Raw genomic sequence first — 17,563 nt, forward strand, 5'->3', positions numbered from 1 at the left:
CAAATCCTACTCACCCTTCAAAGTCAGACACAAATACCACCTCCCCTCGGAAGCCTTGTCCAGTCTCCCAGGGCACAGAACTGTGGCCTTCAGGACCTGTGTTCAGTGCTACTTCAATCACTCCATCAGTATCTGTGTCTGCCTCCCAGGCAGAATTCAACTTCCTTAAAGGTCAGGGAGATTGGTCTCTTCTGTGTGTCCCCCGAGGCCGCACAGTCCCTGGCATGGAACAGGTGCTTAGTGGATGGTAGTTTGTATTAAGATTCAGACTGTTCTAATGCTAAGACCTGTTATTAACGGTTACCTCTTACAAGGTCCACCACAGGAGACAGAACAGCAAGCCAGCCCTGGAGCTGAGAACAGAAGCCCAGCCCCAGGGGCCAAACTGAGGGCAGGGATCCAGGTTCCCTGAGTGTGGACAGCAGATGATCTGAGGTTGGCCATGAGGCTTGGGCATGGAGCCACAGACTTCCACATCTGAATACAAGGCTGATCCCACTGTCAGGGAGAAGTGCTGCCTGCCAACTCCCAAGGGATGGAAACCGACACCCCCGTCCCCTTCCTGGGAGGAAATCCGGCCAGCATTCTCAGGGACATGGGACAGCAGGGTTCAGCTGAAGGAGGAAGGAGGGAAGGGGCCACAGAGTGGGCCTGGGTCCCAGAGCACCCCCTCTGGCTTGACCCCACACGCCACAGCTGAGGCTGCCAGTGGCACTGGCCACTCAATCCTTCTCCTGGTCAGTTCTCTGGCCTTGAACACTGCATGGCTAGGACTTTTGCATGGTACAATGCTCCCTACATCCCTCCCTACTCCTTCACTGCTTCAGAGCAAACCCACTCCACAGCTCATCTGACTCTCCAAACACTATCAAGGGGCAAACAGAACTGGACTGATACCCCAGAGAGGTTAAGCAACTTGCCCAAGGTCACAGAGCATGTTAGAAACAAAGCCCAGAATAGAAACTAGGCTGAGATTTCAATTGTCATTTGGAGTCACCAGGAAAGCATGTGCTGAAAGGCTTTCCTGGGGCTGGAGGCAGGAGGTTGAGAGGGCTTTGTCGCCTCCAGAAATCCTACTCCCCTTTATTCTGCAAGTACACAGGCTCTGTCTGGCTTCAAACCCAAAGAAATCTCTGCTCACTGGCTCTCAGACTCAGGAAGCAGCCCATTCCCCGTGGCTTCTTTCCTGGAAGATGCATTCAATAAACAGAGCTCCTTTCTCATCTTCCTGCATAAATATTTCAGGAGACTAAGAAACAAACAGATCTGTGTTTGATCTGCTGGCCACTCAGAAAGGAGGGCTCCTCTATCCCAGGCAGGACCCCCGCCCCCTCCCCAGGCACTGCAGTGTCCACCAGGCCGTGGGAAATACAAGACGGCAGAGAGAGCCACTTTCCTACAGCAGCTCCTCACCTGGGTTGGGGAACCTTGTGGGAGCAGAAGAGCAGAGCCCAGTTTTACCAGAAGTGCCCCTCCCCTCACCACTTGCCATTCCTAGAAATGGAGAACATGGTCTGCCAAGAGTCTGTTGCTCTTGGGGACACTTCAGTCGCTGCGGCCCAAGAGCACACGGCAGGGGACAGGGGGTTCCGCACAGACAGGCACTGCCTACGGGGAAGGGGGCGCAGAGCCTCCCAGAACAGGTGGACCACAGTCTGGCTGGAGACCTCGGCAACTTATCGGGCCAGTTCCCCCAAGCCTCCTCAAACAATCCTCTTATTTATCCATTCAAACGCTCATGGAGCACATTATTCTTGGACCCGGAACATTCAGCGGCTCCCCACTGCAGACAGGACTCTGACTTCTCAGACTGTCACCTCCTGGGCTTCCCAACCTTGCCCCACCCCAGCCTCCCAACCACATCTCTCCCTGCCCAAGTCATACTCCGCACTCCAGTTAGCCTGGTTCCTCCCTTTCCCCCACGAGTCTTTCCCTCTCCTAAATGCTGTTCTATCTTTGCCTTTTCTCCTCTCTTTCTTTTCTCTTGCCCTTCTCAGGATGGTGCATGTGCCACCTCCTCCATGAAGCCTTCCTTGACCATCCCACCCCACAGTGATCCTGCCTCTCCCCTGAGCTCCTTCGTGGTTCGCTGCCACCACTGCCTCCCCGGGGAATGCTCCTGTGACACTCTCATGTGTGAGGGCTTATCGTTCCAACTCAGTTACAAGCATCTAGAGAGCCAGGCTCTAGCTCTTGTTTCAGCGGAGTGTCTGAGGATGAGGGCTGCGTCTGGACTGGGCTGCTCCAGAAGGAAACTCAGCTCTGAGGAAATTTTGATGCCCAGGCCCTACCTCCCAGAGATTCTGATTCTGTTGTTCTGGGGGGTGGGGGTGGGTGCAGGGAGGACCAACTACATAATCTGCAGGGCCGCTTGATCAAAAATTATGAAGAATTTCAAGACAGTGTCAGCAGAGTACTAAACCAAGCATCGCGCAGGTCACACACCTGTGACACTGACCCTGAGCACAAGCATATAAACCTCCCCAGGTGGTCTGCAGCCAGCATTAGAATCACCGCTAACGGCAACGAGGAGCCACTGAAGATTCTGCACCTCTGAGCTCCCAAAACAGTGCACGCATCTGCGTCTCCTTCACCTCTGCAAGCTTGGGCTGCCTGGGGCACAAGCAAATATTTGTAGAGTGAATGAATACATGAATGGATGGAGACATATGGAGCTGGAACCAGAAAGCTGAGAAGGATCTTTTTTCCATTAAAAATGTATTCAATTATTAATATTTATTATTAATAGATAAATAGAATAATTATTCCTTTATATAAAACCAAACATCAATGTTTTAATATTCCTATATTAAAATAGGTCCGACATGCCTATAGAGCACAAGCCTTAAGTGTTCAGCTTGCAAAGTTTTTACGCATGTACACATTCACCTAACCACCGTCATTCCAGAAGGTTCTCTCGTGCGCTATCCCAGTGAATACTACACCCCCACCCCCCAACCAGGTCACCACTGAAAACTGGAAAGAATTTTCATCAAAGAAGGACTCTGGCTGAAGGGGGCAGAATCAGCACAGGGGAGGGTGTATTAAAGAGATGTGGAAGAGGCTGACTCATAAAATTCCCTTCTTGTGTGTGGAGGGCTGATGTTTACACCAAATGGGAGGGGGCAGGCACAAAGGTTCAGACAGGCTGAGCGACTTAAGGCTCAAAGGCACAGGGCAAGCCAGGGGCAGAGCTGGGACTCGAACTCTGGTCCTCAACCTCCAAGTTTCATAAACCCTCAGCAGTCTGGAGTGAACGTGTGTGTGCGTGTGCGTGTGTGTGTGCGCGCGCTGGAGGACGCAGCTCAGAAGGAGACTCTGGCTGTAGGGTCCGGGAGAGCTGGGGGAGGGGAGCTGGGCAGCAACAGGGCATAAGCACATCTGTAAGCTCACTCCTGCACCCAGCCTCGAACCAGGTGATACTATCCTAAGCTTGTTGGGAAAACTGAGTCCCAACCAGAGGGGATCAACCCAAGACCACACAGCCACACGGTGTCAGAGCTGGAGTTTAAGCAGGGGGCTCCAAAATCCCATTCCAGGAGTCTTCTCACCAGGCCATAAGCAAGACTTCCTAGAAGGAGACTTAGGGCCTCTCTGCCCCCTCCCCGCACCCTGTCTTCTCAAGCCCAGATTCAACCTTTCTGGCAGCCCGAGGCAGATGAGAAAGGCCAGCACCGTGCAGTGGTCCCAGCCAGGGGTATCTCCTTGGGGGAGAGAGGGGCACGTGCTGTGCTCACCCAGGCATGGGAAGACGCCAGCAGGAAATCTGGGCTGGGGGCCCGGAACCCGCACTCCTACCTCATGATACGTGGGCTTTGTCAATGTTCACTCGCCGCTCTGCCTCCAGGGCAACATGGGTTGGGGTGGACCATCTAAAGTGCAAGTCAGGGCTTCCCTGGTGGTGCAGTGGTTAAGAATCTGCCTGCCAAAGGAGGGGACACAGGTTCGAGCCCTGGTCCGGGAAGATCCCACATGCCGCGGAGCAACTAAGCCTGTGCACCACAACTACTGAGCCTGTGCTCTAGAGCCCGTGAGCCACAACTACTGAGCCCGTGTGCCACAACTACTGAGCCCGTGTGCCACAACTACTGAAGCTCATGCACGTAGAGCCCGTGCTCCTCAACAAGAGAAGCCACCGCACTGCAACCAAGAGTACCCCTGCTCGCCACAACTAGAGAAAGCCCGCGTGCAGCAACGAAGACCCAGTGTAGAATAAAATAAATAAATAAATTTATTAAAAAATAAAGTGCAAGTCAGACCACATCACTCTTCTGCTTAAAACCCCTTGGGGGCTCCTGGCACCACCAGGGGTGAAGTTCACGCTTATTGGTTGGGCAGCCCTGGCTCCCCAGCTCCTGCCTGCCTCCCAGCCTGTTTGTCACTTGCCGTCCTACCCTTTCCACCCAGCAACATCCAACTCGCCTCTCTCCCGGAATAAGCCAGACCTGCGCTTATTCCGGGAGAGGTCCTGGCATGGACCTCTCTCCCTCCATGCCTTTGTTTATGCCAGCCCTCTACCTGGAATGCCTTCCCCTTCCTTCACCCACCTCTGCCTACTCATCCTTGACAGCTGAGATGAGATCTCTTCCTCCAGAAAGCGTCCTTGGCCCCCCACGCTGTCCCCATGGCTTCAAAGTTCTGTGCTCACATCTCCACTCCCCCGCTTACCGGCCTCCCTTCCCCATATCCCTGCGGCCGTGTGTCCTTCTGAGCCACCATCTCCTCCACGAGACTGCACCCCCCCAAGGAGGGGGCAGCCTGGGTTCATCCCTGCATGCTCAGTGCCACGTGCTTTGGGCCTGGCACACAAGTGCTCAGCAAAAGTTTTCTGAATGAATCTAAGGCCTCATTTGATTTTCGTGAGGGTGAGGGGTGGGGAGGGTGGTCGGTGGTCAGGGAGCAGGGCGGCCAGGGTGCAGAGGTGCGCAGAACAAGGCTGGTCATCCTCTCCACGTCCGTTCCCTGGGCAAAACAGCTCTCCCCTCCTGTCTCACCTTCCCCCTCAGGAGCCTCTCCTGAGTCTCATTGCTTAGGGGCTTGCTATCAGCAAGCTAAGGCATCATCCCTCCCAGGGGAATTTATATTTTAATAACATCTAGAAGGCCCCAAGGAACTGAATTCTATAGTGGCTTCTGGGCATGGTGACTGGGAGGGTATTCTTTAAAAAGCAACCACACGGCAAGATCAGCCGTCCACTGCCAGGCCAGGGCGCTGCTAAGTTTCTGCATGTCCGTGGGGCTATGTAATCAGACGTACCAAGCTCAGGTCCCAGCTCACCCTTCCCCACTGTGTGCGCCAGGGTGAGTGCTGCCCTCTCGGAGGCTCAGTCTCCCCACCTGTAAGGTGGGAATGACAGCAGAGTGCGGGGGACCGTGCGATAATGGATGTGCACTGGCCGGTGGTGGGGGCAGGCTCAGCAGAGCAGTGTGGTTCCTGCTGCTTTTCTAAAGCAAAGGCCCACAGAGCTTGCAGCTCCCACGGCCACCCCCCAGCACTCCGGTCCTCCCGGGGCCTGCAGAGGCGCGGCTTTGTTTGTGGCTCCTGAGCCCCCCTCTCCTTCCCTCCGCCCACTCTCCCTTCCTCCCTCCCTCCATCCCTCCAAGCCAGAGTTCCAGGGAAAACTTTGTCTGGAGACTTCTCAAGCCAGTGATAAGGCCTGGCCAGAGGAAAGCTCTTAGCAACCCAGACTCCCAACCCAGAGGCCCTTCTAATGGTTTCAGAGAAACAAAGGAGGGAAAGATTGCCTGCAGCTCTGCGTGCCAGGTGGGCCGGCTTCCAGGAGGGAGAGTGAGGTTCACGGCCGCCTGTGGAGGCCAAGGTGGCCGCCTGGCATGTAGGACACATGGGCCACCAGATCTGGGTAATCACAGCCCCACGGCCGAGCAGAAAGAGCCTCAGAAGTCGTTCCTTCTGCCTTTGCCACGGCCTGACCAGGCCCTGGGGCAGGCTGCTCCTGGCTGGTCACTTGGGGAGCCAGTCCTCTTCATTTGGGTGCCCACTGCCAGCTAGACTGAGTTCTGAAAGTCTACTTTCTGGAACTTTCTCCCACCCCCACTTCTGAATCAGTCCTTGGCCTGATTTCTAGTAGAAGCCTAGAAAAACCCACTAAACTGAAGTTCATCCAACCCAAACCTGCCACTAGGCAGGAGGGAGCCCCAGTTCCTGCTCAGCCACTGGTGCCCCTTTGGGTAAACCTTCTGGGGCCTCAGTTTTCTCCTCTACAAAACGAGGGAGCCCATTACATCTCTTTAGAGTCCCTTCCAGTTCTAGCAGTCTGTAGATCTCTAGGAGTAAGGACTTAGCCCAAGCAGCAACATCCAGGGAATAGTCTAGGCTTGTTTCAAATCCTGCCCAATCTCGCCCCTTTACACCAGGTACCCCATGGTCTATACCACACCTTTTCTACCGTGCATAGCCCTTTGATGAACACTATGAAAGGTACTAAAAAGAATCAGATGTAATCTCTGGCCTCAGCAAGCTCGTAATTAAGGAGTCAAGGTTCATGTTCATAAAGCAATCAGCAAACAACATAACACCTTGGGCTTTTATTTGTATCTGGTGTAGTGGAGACGGGGTGCTACAGGAGTTCTCCGGACAGAGAAATTAACACGGATGCAGACCCTGAAAAGGCCAGTTTAACAGGACAACTCAGGCCCTGAAATAGCTTCAGTGCGTAACAGCTTGAGTTTGTCCTCAGATATCATAATGATTAAGGCAGGAAGGTAGACCCCTGGGCTTTAGAGGACAGATGTGTGATAATAAAAAGTTATCAGATGGCTGCTCAGGTACACAGAAATCCCCTTTCCCAGAATTCCAAATTTCCCGGACTCCCAAATTTCCCCATGCATTCCTGCAAACTGATCTTTCACCCGGAGGTCGGCAGGGCAGGCAGAAACAGCATTATCTTTAGGAAGTTAAACAAAAAACCTCAAGAATTAAATCGTTTTGTCCCCCATCCACCAACACCTTTCTTTTCATCAGCTGTTCCATGTCTTAGAAATTCCGCCAGATCCCAGATCATAAAGCTGTTAGTTCTGAAATCACACTTAAGGTGTTTAAACGGTTCGCTGTAAATGCTTCAAGCTACTAGAGCATATTCCTTTCCATAAACCTAAAGGAAAAGCAAGTCTGAGCCCCAAAGGCATAAGGACGCGTCTGGAGCAAAGGTCAAGGTCCCTTGCCACGGGGGACAGGATGGGATCTCTCTGCCCAGAGACCCAGGCAGGACTGTGCTCTGGGACCCATCCTCCCCAGCCTTCCACAGGGAGCCGGGGCTTGCAGGGAGCCAGGATGATACACATCAAGGGTTGGGATGCTTTATTTGGCTCACTTTTCAAATGAAAGCAGGACGCCCAATTTTTACTGCCAGATTATTTATCCCAAGCATATTAAAACAGCCAAAATAGAATAGGAAGAGAGGAAAAACAACTTTTTATCTGCGCCCAACTAGCCTGATGGAGTAGAAAACAGATAGAGGCTGTTTGGAAGAGATGAACTCCTCTTTTTCATACCAACAGAGTATGAATCAATTCTGAAGTCAGGACTACAGCGCAGGAAAAGTGGGTTAGCTATTGGATGGAAGTGCCAAACTCTGAAGGCCATGAAACGCTGGTGATGGGAGGGGGGCGGGAGGGAGCGCGAATTAGACATGACAATAACCATCCCCTTCCGTGACATCTACGACCGCTTTACACATTACAGCACCCTAGTAAGGTTGAGTCCTAACTCCATTTTCAAAGATGAGAAAACAGAGGCTCAGAGATGTTGAGGGACTAGCCCAGGGTCACAAGGTAAGAAAAAAGTGGCAAAGAGCAAGGCTTGGACTCTTCTGCCTCCGGGCCCCCTGCTCTGGTCCCATGTTTTGGGGTCATTCCAGCCTGATGGAATGGCAAGCCAGAAGGCCCGGGAGGTAGGCTCAGGCCCTCCCCAGCTTTGAGACCCTAGTAAGTTACCTCACTGCCCTCTCTGGGCCTGTTTCTGCTCCTATGGAAATGGGAACAATAATAGCACAGACCTCAGAGGTAATCAGGAAGATTAAATGAGTAAATACATATGAAACACTTTTTATGTGCCTGGCATAAACTAAGCACCCTCAAAGGGTTAGCTACGTTTGTTGTTGTGTTTATTTCACCGTCAGCTCCTTGAAAGCAGGGACTTAACACCTGGTGAAAGGCTCCAAACAGCCTACTAAGAAATTAGTATTTATTACGATTAGGAGTCATTCTCATATTCCTAGAAAGCGTGGAGTTCACGAAGGCAGAGGGCTGGACCAGACGACCTCAGACGGCTCTAGAGTTAAGCCCTGAGCGTGGGGGCTTCTTCCCAGGGATTAGCGTGAGCACCACCCAGAATGAGCCTCCCCACATTCCCATCTGCGGGCAGCCAGAGCCTCCCACAGTGTCACCATCTGTCTCACTCAGGGGCCAGTAAGTTTAAGCCTGTGAAAAATGTCACCTTCTCTGAGCTCGGGCAGGGCAGAAACCAAAATGCAGACACCCAACAGACTTGCAACATTAAAAATTCTGCATCTGTCCCTATGGTTTTACTGTAAAGACCAAGGCCCAATCCAGATAAGCAGAAAGGTTTAAAAAACAAAATCAGTCATAATTGGGCCCAGTAAAAATGGAAGGTAGAAATTTTTCCTGCCAGAGCAAAGTTTCCTTTTGGGAAAAAAAAAAAAAAAAAATGACCCCTCCCCAGAGCTGCTTGCGAGCCAGGAGGGCCCCTGCCCTCCCTTACGCAGCCCGGGGAGACCCTGGGAGGGCAGCAGAAGGCTGGGCAACGGCATGTGGCACTTCCACACCCCTCAGGTCAGTTTAAGAAGTGGCCCAGTGACAAGCCATCTTCCAGCTGCAGGGAGGAGGAAGGAAAGAGTGCCAGAGTCAGGCGGCCCAGGGCTGGACCCATCTCTGTTCTGCCTCACTGGGCAAGCTCTTGCAGCTTCCTTGGCCTCTCTGTGCCTGATTCCTCATCTGTAAAGCGGAAACAGCTGTAATCTACGCCATGAAGTCTCTCTGATGATGAAATGAGCCAATACCTGGGCTTAGCCCTCACCAATGCCTGGCATGCAGGAAGTGATCCTGGAGAGCTGTTTTTGACTCCAGACGTCTGCTCATTCTGCCCTGTTCCCTCTGCCTGTTATCCTCTCCTCAGCTCCCCCCATTCCACCTGCCACCTCCTACTCAACCTTCATGATTCAGCTAACAGTCACTTCTGAGCCCCCTTATTAGGTCAGGCCCCCTGCTATTATTCCCAGAGGTCCCTGTACTGCTCATTTCATAACCCCCAGGACACTCACTGTCAGCACTTGTTTAATTTTCTGTCTTCCCGGTGTTAATAGCTAACCCTAACTGCCAGGCGTGTGGTAAGTGCTTCACACAGATCAGCTCATTTAATCTTTACAATCATCCTTTTAAGTACTACTATTATCGATCCCAATTAAAGGATGGGGAAACAGATGTTCAGAGAGGTTAGGCAACCTGCCCAAGAACACACTGCAAGTAAATGATACAGTGCCATCCTGTCTGACTCGAAAGCTGGCATTCTTAGGCACCCCCTGGGAATCGAGGGTCATCTCAAGAGAAGGCTGCTTCTGGTAAGGGCTTGCAGGCCTGGTCCACAGACCTGCGTTCCCTAGACAAAGCTAGCTTCGCGGCAATGAAGAAGGCCCTGCCTCTGCCCCACCTTGTTCTGCTGCTGTGCTGGCCGCCCTACCTATAAGCAGCCTTATCTAATGCCGGATACCACGTGCAGGATGTCTTCCTTACCCAGCACCATTCCCCCAGTCATTCACATTGTTCCCAGCTCCAGCAAAGGCCACAGGAAGTCTAAGCACGATACACCCACGAGTGTCACTCTCAAGGCGCATACACCTCCACGGCAGGGCCACAGACACACAGACAGGAGCCCTACGCTTTGGGGGTAGGGGCTGCAGAATATGACAGAGCCCCAGCAGGAGAGGCCTGGAGTTCAGAGGCATGTGTGCTCTGGAGTCAGACAGCCCAGGTATAGATCCCTGCTCCCCCACCCGCTAAACCTGCAACCTTGAGCAAATCACCTACTCTCACTGAGCCTCAGTTTTGTCCTCTGGAAAATGGGATCATCCAATAATAGAATCACTTTCATGGTGAACAGAGTAAATGCAATCATGCCCGCCCAATGCCTGCTTAATAACTGTTATTCTCATCTTCACAGAATGTGGACCATTACGTGATCAGATTGAGAAGGTTCTGGCTCAAAGTCAGAAGATCTGGGTGTGCATCCCGGCTCTGACCCACATTAGCTCTGTGACTAGGGTGTGGTCATCCCTCTACTCAGAGACTCTGTTTATTCATCCGTAAATAGGGGGAACCCTCCCCACCATGGGACGGGCATAGGGATTCACTGCAGTAACCCATGTTTGTGTTCCGTAAACAGGACAGTCGTGAGCAAACCTGGGCGCCTCCCATCGCTGTGTTAATTAATTGGAAGGAGGGTGCCAGCCAGAAACCAATTACCAAGTCCCTCCAGGGGCCTCTGCGGGGGGGGGGGGGGGCCGGGGGGAGGGAGAGAGGAAGGGTGAGTGGCAGTTCCACCCCCAGTCCCCCCCTCACCTCCCACCCTACTTGTGCCTCCTTCGCAGCTGGTCCCACACTCCAGGCCCACAAAGGAGAGGCTCATTCTAAACAGCTTCTTTTCATGTGGAAGCCACCGGATTTGCATCTGTCCTTCCCTGGCAGGGCCTGCTCTCAGCCAGCTGCTCTGGAGCTTCCCAGGCTGCAGGCAGCTCGGGGCTGGGGCCCCGAACCTGTGGGGTACAGGGGCAGGGAAAGGAAGCGAACAGAACAAGCTGATCAGAAGAGGGAAGGAGAAGGGGCTGGGCACAGAGGGAATTTGCACATTCCCTCATCTCCTGGACACCAGACAAATTCTGTGGCCAGCTATCCAAATCAGAATCTGGGCTGCCCCGGTGCCAGGGAGCCGGCGGCAGCTGAGGCCATGTCCTGCTCCAGGCTGGCCAACCCGGGAGAGAAGTGGAAAAACTCACTCCATCGCTGGAGCTGCCAGGGTCTGATGCTGCCAGGCCATTGGTCCAGGCAGTGTCCGTACACTCAAACTGGCCGAGCCCATGTCTGGTGCTGACTCCACAGGCTTGGCTGGCTGTGGGGTGATTCTGGGGCCCTGGGAGCCTCACAACCCTTCCCAGATGCCTACTAGGTGCTGCCATAGATGCCAAGGTGGCAACAATCCACCCCAGCCAAAAGAACACAGGGCCTCCGGGGCACACTGAGGAAGGGAGTAATCACCAGGGGCTTTTCTGGAGAGTGAGGGAGAGACAGCAAAGAAGGAAAGGGCCTGTATTTACTAAGCACTATATAGCATGCAGCCAAGACCAGCCTCTCCCAGCTTGTGTCCACTGGACCTTGACACTCCTAACCCAGGACGCTGAGATACCTCCTTCCACATCCATCCCCTCAAAGGGCCTGGACAGCAGGGGCTGTGGCTATGCATTCGTGACCCTAATGCCTAACACAGGGCCCGGCCCAGAGCGGGAGCTCAGAGGGTGCTGGCTTGAACGAATGAGTGAATGTTAGCTAGATACCTTCTGCATGAGGATGCTAGCGATCTGGAAAAAAGCCTCGCGAGGAAGGAGGAGGTATGGTGAGTGCATGGAGTGTACAGGAGGCAGAATTCCCAACCTGCCCCTAAGTGTCTGGGAGCTGGTCTGTGCTGGTACCTCTCAGCCTTTTTAATGAGGTTCTCTCATCTCTTCTCGCAGTAAGAGCCAGACAGGAAAAAGGTTGCTGAGAATGTGGATATCTGGGGTCCAGGCATCCTAGGTAGACGGCATCTGGGTCCAGAGTTGAAGCAGAAGGGCTTGTAACCCCCTTCCCTATCCTGACCCTGGGCTCCCTCACACCCGGACCCAAAAAAGGGAGAGGGAAACCCAGACACTAGCAGTCCAGGCTTGGGGCGACGCAGGGGGGCAAAAAACACCTGCCCTGCTCCGGCTTCCTGAAGTCCCCCCTCACCGGGCAGCCAGGCGGAAAGAGCACTGATCAGGAGTCAGGAGGACCCAGGTTCCAGCCCCTCCAGCCTCAAACTTGCTTGAGCGGCTTTAGGCAAATCACAGTTCTGTTCCCTGAGCCTAAGTTCCCTCATTTGTCAGGGGAGAGAATTGGATGATTCAACTGCTTGAACATTCTGTTCTTCTATAAGCCGCTCCACAGGGGCCCTAGAGACATGTGATCTTTGCCAAACAATTAACTGTTATTAGCTACCTGGGCAGGACAACACCGTCCTATCACATTCAGCAGGAGCCAGGGGCTCCCACCAGCGAGCTGAGCTCTGCTGGAACAGGGGCAGGAGAGGAAGGCTGACCTGCAGAAAGAAGGGCCAGGGCGCGGCTGACGATACTGCTTGTGGACCTGGAATCGACTGCTTAGAGGGGGATGCTGGCATCCAGTGTCCTCTCTTTGCCCACGTTCCTTCTCCTAAGTCCTTCCTAGGTGCAGCAGGCATTCCTGCTGCCCGGGGTACTTTGTTCTTGGTCCCCTGGCCCCCTGAGCTAGCCTGGGGAACTTGGAAAGCACTGAGCTCAGCAGCACCTAACTTAACAAGGCACACCTGGGAACAAGGCTACCCAGTCACTAGAAGCCACCACCTTGCTTACCTAGAAGCCACATCTCTGGTCACATCACAGACAAAAATCGCTCCAAAGGACCCCTGAGCAGCGAAAAGGTGGTGGTAAGGCCTACGTTACAGCTCACAGGCTTTTCTTATAGCCTATTGACTAGTACTCTACACACATTTCTAATATAGTTTGTTCTGTTTTTCCAGGTGAATGCAATTTAGAAACAGCTATTTAGACACAGAGAAGCACTGCTAAGTGCTAAGTCAGGTATATGACTGAAATGGAATAGAGACAGAAAAATTATAAAAATCAGGCACAAGGATTTGAAGAATAAAATCATCTGGAATAAGATCATCTTGTTACTGGGAGGGCCGCCTTCACTCCCTCACCCTTGACTTGCCCTATGGAAGGACACTGGACCAAAACTGGGAGGAGGCTGGGCCTTGACCTCCTGTGGATATCTGCAGGCTGGGAAGCTGCATCTGGTCCTTCCCTCTCCTCTCTAGTTTTTCTTCCTTTCTTCTCCTCCTCATTATATAAAGAAACTAAGGCAGCTTACTAAAATATACACAATAAAATAGAGTTTAAAACATCATAACCAGGAAAAATGTCATCAGGCTAGACGGTCACAATTCAAAATCTGCATGGTGTTAGGGCAGGAGCCCCTCCAGAAAACCCCCAGGTTTTATATGCAGCCTCACCAGCTGTACCCCACAATGAAGGGGGCTAGGTGTATGTATGAGAGGGAGGGTGGCAAACGGAAAACAGAGCCCCTCTGCCCCAAGGAAGTGCTACTGAGGATCCAGCAACTGACCATCTGGTTTCCTCTTCTCCACTTCCCAGGCTCTCTGAGCTAACAAGATTGTCTCCTACAATACAATCCACACCTAACCCTGGCCCTGAGGATCTGCCCTGCGGGAGGTCTGACACAAAGGCTCAGAGCAAGGGTCCAAGGGGCAGGAAGCTGGGGCTTGCCCAAAACGGGTGACTCTGCCTAGAGGCAGCAAGAGCCAGGGCCTCACCCTCTAATCCATTCCCTCCCCAGCCTACCACCCCACTAAGCAGTGATCCCACCTCCCAGACTCCTGTTAGGGTTCTTCTTGTAACCAGACCAATTCCAGAGAAAAAAGAGCTTCCTGGTCTCCATCAGAGCTGACTTCCTTGCCAGAGTTGAAGCTGTCCCAAAGCCCCGAAGAAGGTGGAACCAATTCTCGCATTTCACAGATGGGAAAACAGAGGCCTAGAGATGGAAGTGACTGGTCCAAGGTCACACAGCCTGTTAGTGGCTGATTTAGGACTACAGGCAAAGCCTTCAGACTCCCAGAGCACTATGGTTTCTTCTCAAACTCAGAGAGGAGCCTTTACCAGCAGGCTTTTAGGCTTTTAGGCCTGCCCCCAGGCCCCTCCCCCGTAGCCCTCTTGCTCCTCCAGCCCTCCCCACTAGTCTGTGAAGGGCTGGCAAAGGAAGAGAAGACAGGGTTAAGGTGGGGGTTTTATTTAATCCTCTGAGCTGGCTTAAACTGATACCACATTGGTTAGAACAGGAAGAGAGAGACAGAGGGATTTGGAGGGGGATGGGGTGGAAGGGGGTACATTAGTGAATAATCACTGGATACCAAGAGGCCAGGCCTGCCAATGGGTTTAACAGACAGGTACTCACCTTCATGGACTCCCCACCCCAGGGCCCAGGCCTCCAAGCAGTGCCCCTCTACCACTGGAATCACCCAGTCTCCAAGGTGCAGGGCAATGGAAAGATCACAGGCCATAGATCGCGATAGACCTGAGGGCAAACCCCAGCTCTGCCGCTTACTCACTGTGTGACCTCAGGCAAGTTACTTTACCTCTCTGAGCCTCAGCTTCTTCCTCTGTTAAAGGGGCCTGAACACACCTTCCTTGCAGGCCTCCTGGGAAGGAAGGCTGCCTGAGCTCACATACTTAAAGAGACACAGGGGAGGCATCTAGTCAAATCTCGGTGCTGTTATTACAAATCTCACATCCTTTATCTCATCCAGGCCCATCCATTACTCTTCTACTCCAACCTGCTTACGTCTTTGACATTAATAACCTTAATGACAATAATCCTTCCCAGACAAACAGCGTTTGTATCACTTCAAATCACTAAGCATCCTGCACCCTGTGGGTCACAGCAGCCCTGCCAGTAGTAGCCAGAGCTAAGGTAGCCCCTCAGCCCCCAAGTTCATCTTCCCACAATGCTTCCAAGTCCTGATTTCGGAATTGAGCCCAAAGACCCTGAATGAACACGCTGTCTTATGGCAGATCTCAGGGGGGCATGGGTAGCCCCTGGCTTATCAGATGGAACCACAATCACCGCTCCCATCACTTCCATGGTTGACCCACCACCTGGCCCACTGCTCTGACCACAAACAAGCTGCCCTTCCCACTTTGGCCTCCACCTCTCCAATTCCGAGAGCCAGCGGGGCAGCTGGTGGAGTCTGGCCTTGGGTACGTGGCTCCACAAACCCAAGGCCAAGCCCAGGCTGTGATCTCCTTACCCTGACAGAGCTGTCTGAAAAGTGTCACAATCACACCCTTGATTTTATTGGTTCTTCAACTGCCCGTCACCACCCCCAGGGTCCATATTATCATCCTAATCCTCACATTCCACAGGAGGAAACTGAGGGCCAAAGCAGAAGGGCCCAGCCAAGGTCACCCAGGGGATTTGGGATAGTGATGGAGAGTGAACTCAGGTCTCCTAAACCCCGGACACTTTCCACTATCCAGGTCTGCTTCCCACTTAACTCTTTCTTCCCCACAGCAGGGAAGCGCCCAGTCTCTCCAGTAAACCTGGGCACCTATGACAAGGTCCAAGAACTCTCCTCCAACATGGGAGCTGCCACTGTGCGCTGCTGCCTTCCTCGCCACAGTCCCTCCCCATATCTTCCAGCCGGCCACGGCAGAACCTTTCCCATGCCGGGTAGCAACTCCCAGGACTGGGGAGAACCTTCTCCACAGGCTGCCTTTGGAGTGGGGCCAGAGTTCCTGGGATGGGCGGCAGAAGCCGGCAGGTGGGGTGGGCTTTCACCTCGGCTAGCCTCCTCAGGGCGGCAAGCCCACTCCCACACCCACTGCCCAGCTCCAGTCCCTGCCAGCGACGCTCCCCGCGGCCCGCACCAACGGGGACCCCACGGAGCTGCCCCACACTGCTCTCCAGGGGTTAAAAATGCAGCATCCTAAACAAGGGTTAAAAATGCAGTCCTGGGGTTGAGCCGGTGCGAGGGATCCTGTCCAAACCAAGGCGGCTGCCAAAGCGGCATCCTCCCCCTTCCCTCCGCGGTCCTCGGGGGGCCGGAGCGACTCGGGCGACTGGGGGAGCAAGAGAAGCGCACGCAGCACCTTCCCGACACCACTGCCCCCTCCCCACGCCCACACCCCCGCGCTCCCCGCAACCCAGGCCTGGGGCTGCAAGCGCCTGCCGGTGCCGGGCGCGGCGGACGAGGGGTGCTTACCTTTGTGACAGTCATGCAGAAACTCCGGGGCGGTGCGGGGGTGCGGGCGCGGCGTGCGGGGGCGGCGGCCGGGGTCGGCGGCGGGCCCCGGGAGGCGGCGGGAAGGGGGTCCGGCGCGGCTCGAGCGCTTCCCGCGCCCCGCGGGAGGCTCAGCCGAGCCTGGGGGGCAGCACTTCGGGCGGGCAGCGCGCAGGGACCGCTCGTCGGCGCTCGCCCGCCGCTCGTCGCTGATGTCAGCCCCGAATGTGCATTTATAATAGATGAGCCTCCTTCGCCGCAGGAAGGCGAGGCAGGAAGAAAGGGAGCGAGGGAGAGGGCCCGGGCTGGGGGGCGGGGGGGAGGAAGAGGGGCCGGGAACTCGCTACAAAGGAGGAGGCGGAAGGAGAAGGAGGAGGAAGCGCACGCCCGCCCGCCGCCGTGCCCCGCGCCTCGGGGCTCGGTCGCCGGCCGCTGGGCACCGCTGCTGGCGAAGCCGGGGGCCGGCGCCCAGGCCCGCGGCCTTAACCCCTTCAGGCCCACGGCCGCTACGCGGCTGGGCAAGGCTGGGTCCTGGCACCTGCTGGGTGGGGGGTGGGCAGCGACCCGGGCTCTCGGTGCCCTGTTGGCCCCGGGACGCTGGTGAAGTCACACCCTAGACGGCCGAGGCGCCTCCTGGGCTGAGAAGAGCGCCGGGCTCGCCCCCTGGAGGTTCGCAAAGTCGGCCAGGAGTGCCGCGCTGCTGGCGGCGAGGGGCGTGGCACCGCCCGCGCGGAGCTCGGCCCGCACCCCTGCCTAGCGCAGACCTCGACCCGAGGGGCGTGGGATGGGAGGCGCCAGCACTGGTCTGAGTCTCATTCCCGCAGCGAGGCGGTGGCCCAGAGGGGCTCGTAGCCAGTTTTACAGAGGAGGAAACTGAGGGGCAGGGTGGAAAGTGACTTAGACAACGGCACGCAGCCAAGCGGGCGTTTCTCCAGGAGCCCGCTCTTTCCTTGTCGCCGCAAGCTCTGTACCGAACCCCCTGTGATAAAAGCTACGTTCTAGAGAGAGGACGGGCCCTGCCCCAAGTGTGTCTGTACGACCCCTGGGTGCGGCGCGGCTTTGGGGGAACACAGGTGCGTCCTCTGTGGCGAACTAATCCTGACCTGGGTCACACCATATCCTGGAAATGCTTCAGGGACTTGAGGGACAATCACCTGAAAGTGTCCCCGCAAGTCTTCTGAAACGAGTCCTCCAGCTGAGTACCCGAGCAGAACCGGTTTCGGGAGATCCTGAACCGCTGAGACTGCGGAGGGGCGGGGTTAGCGGAGATGGAGCGGAGGGATCGGCTACGCATCACAATCTCCCTCCACGCCCGGAAGTGCTGGATTCCTCCTGCTGATGATCATGCGATTCAATTAACTAGACGACGTGGTCGCTGTGGTGCGCACACCTGACCTGTGGAAGGTGCCGGAAGAACAGAGAGCAGATCGGATGGCTCCCTTCAAGGACCCCACTGTTTAGAGCA

General features: G+C 54.7%; 1 protein-coding gene across 3 annotated transcripts in view; it reads right to left on the reverse strand.

Moving 5' to 3' along the window:
- The window catches only part of CORO2B (coronin 2B), a 146,989-nt gene extending 129,711 nt beyond the window's left edge, over positions 1 to 17,278 (reverse strand). The window contains exon 1 of one of the 3 annotated variants that reach the window (XM_032623968.1): positions 16,081 to 16,460. In XM_032623968.1, the coding sequence (XP_032479859.1) occupies positions 16,081 to 16,095 (15 nt within the window). In that variant the 5' untranslated portion in view covers positions 16,096 to 16,460. Of the gene's footprint in view, positions 1 to 10,604; positions 10,649 to 16,080; positions 16,461 to 17,252 lie in introns of those variants that run through there. The other 2 variants (XM_032623970.1, XM_032623971.1) reach the window with 2 other exon arrangements.
- Between the last annotated feature and the right edge of the window lie 285 nt (positions 17,279 to 17,563).

This window comes from Phocoena sinus, chromosome 2, assembly GCF_008692025.1.
Source record: "Phocoena sinus isolate mPhoSin1 chromosome 2, mPhoSin1.pri, whole genome shotgun sequence".
Lineage (NCBI taxonomy): Eukaryota > Metazoa > Chordata > Mammalia > Artiodactyla > Phocoenidae > Phocoena > Phocoena sinus.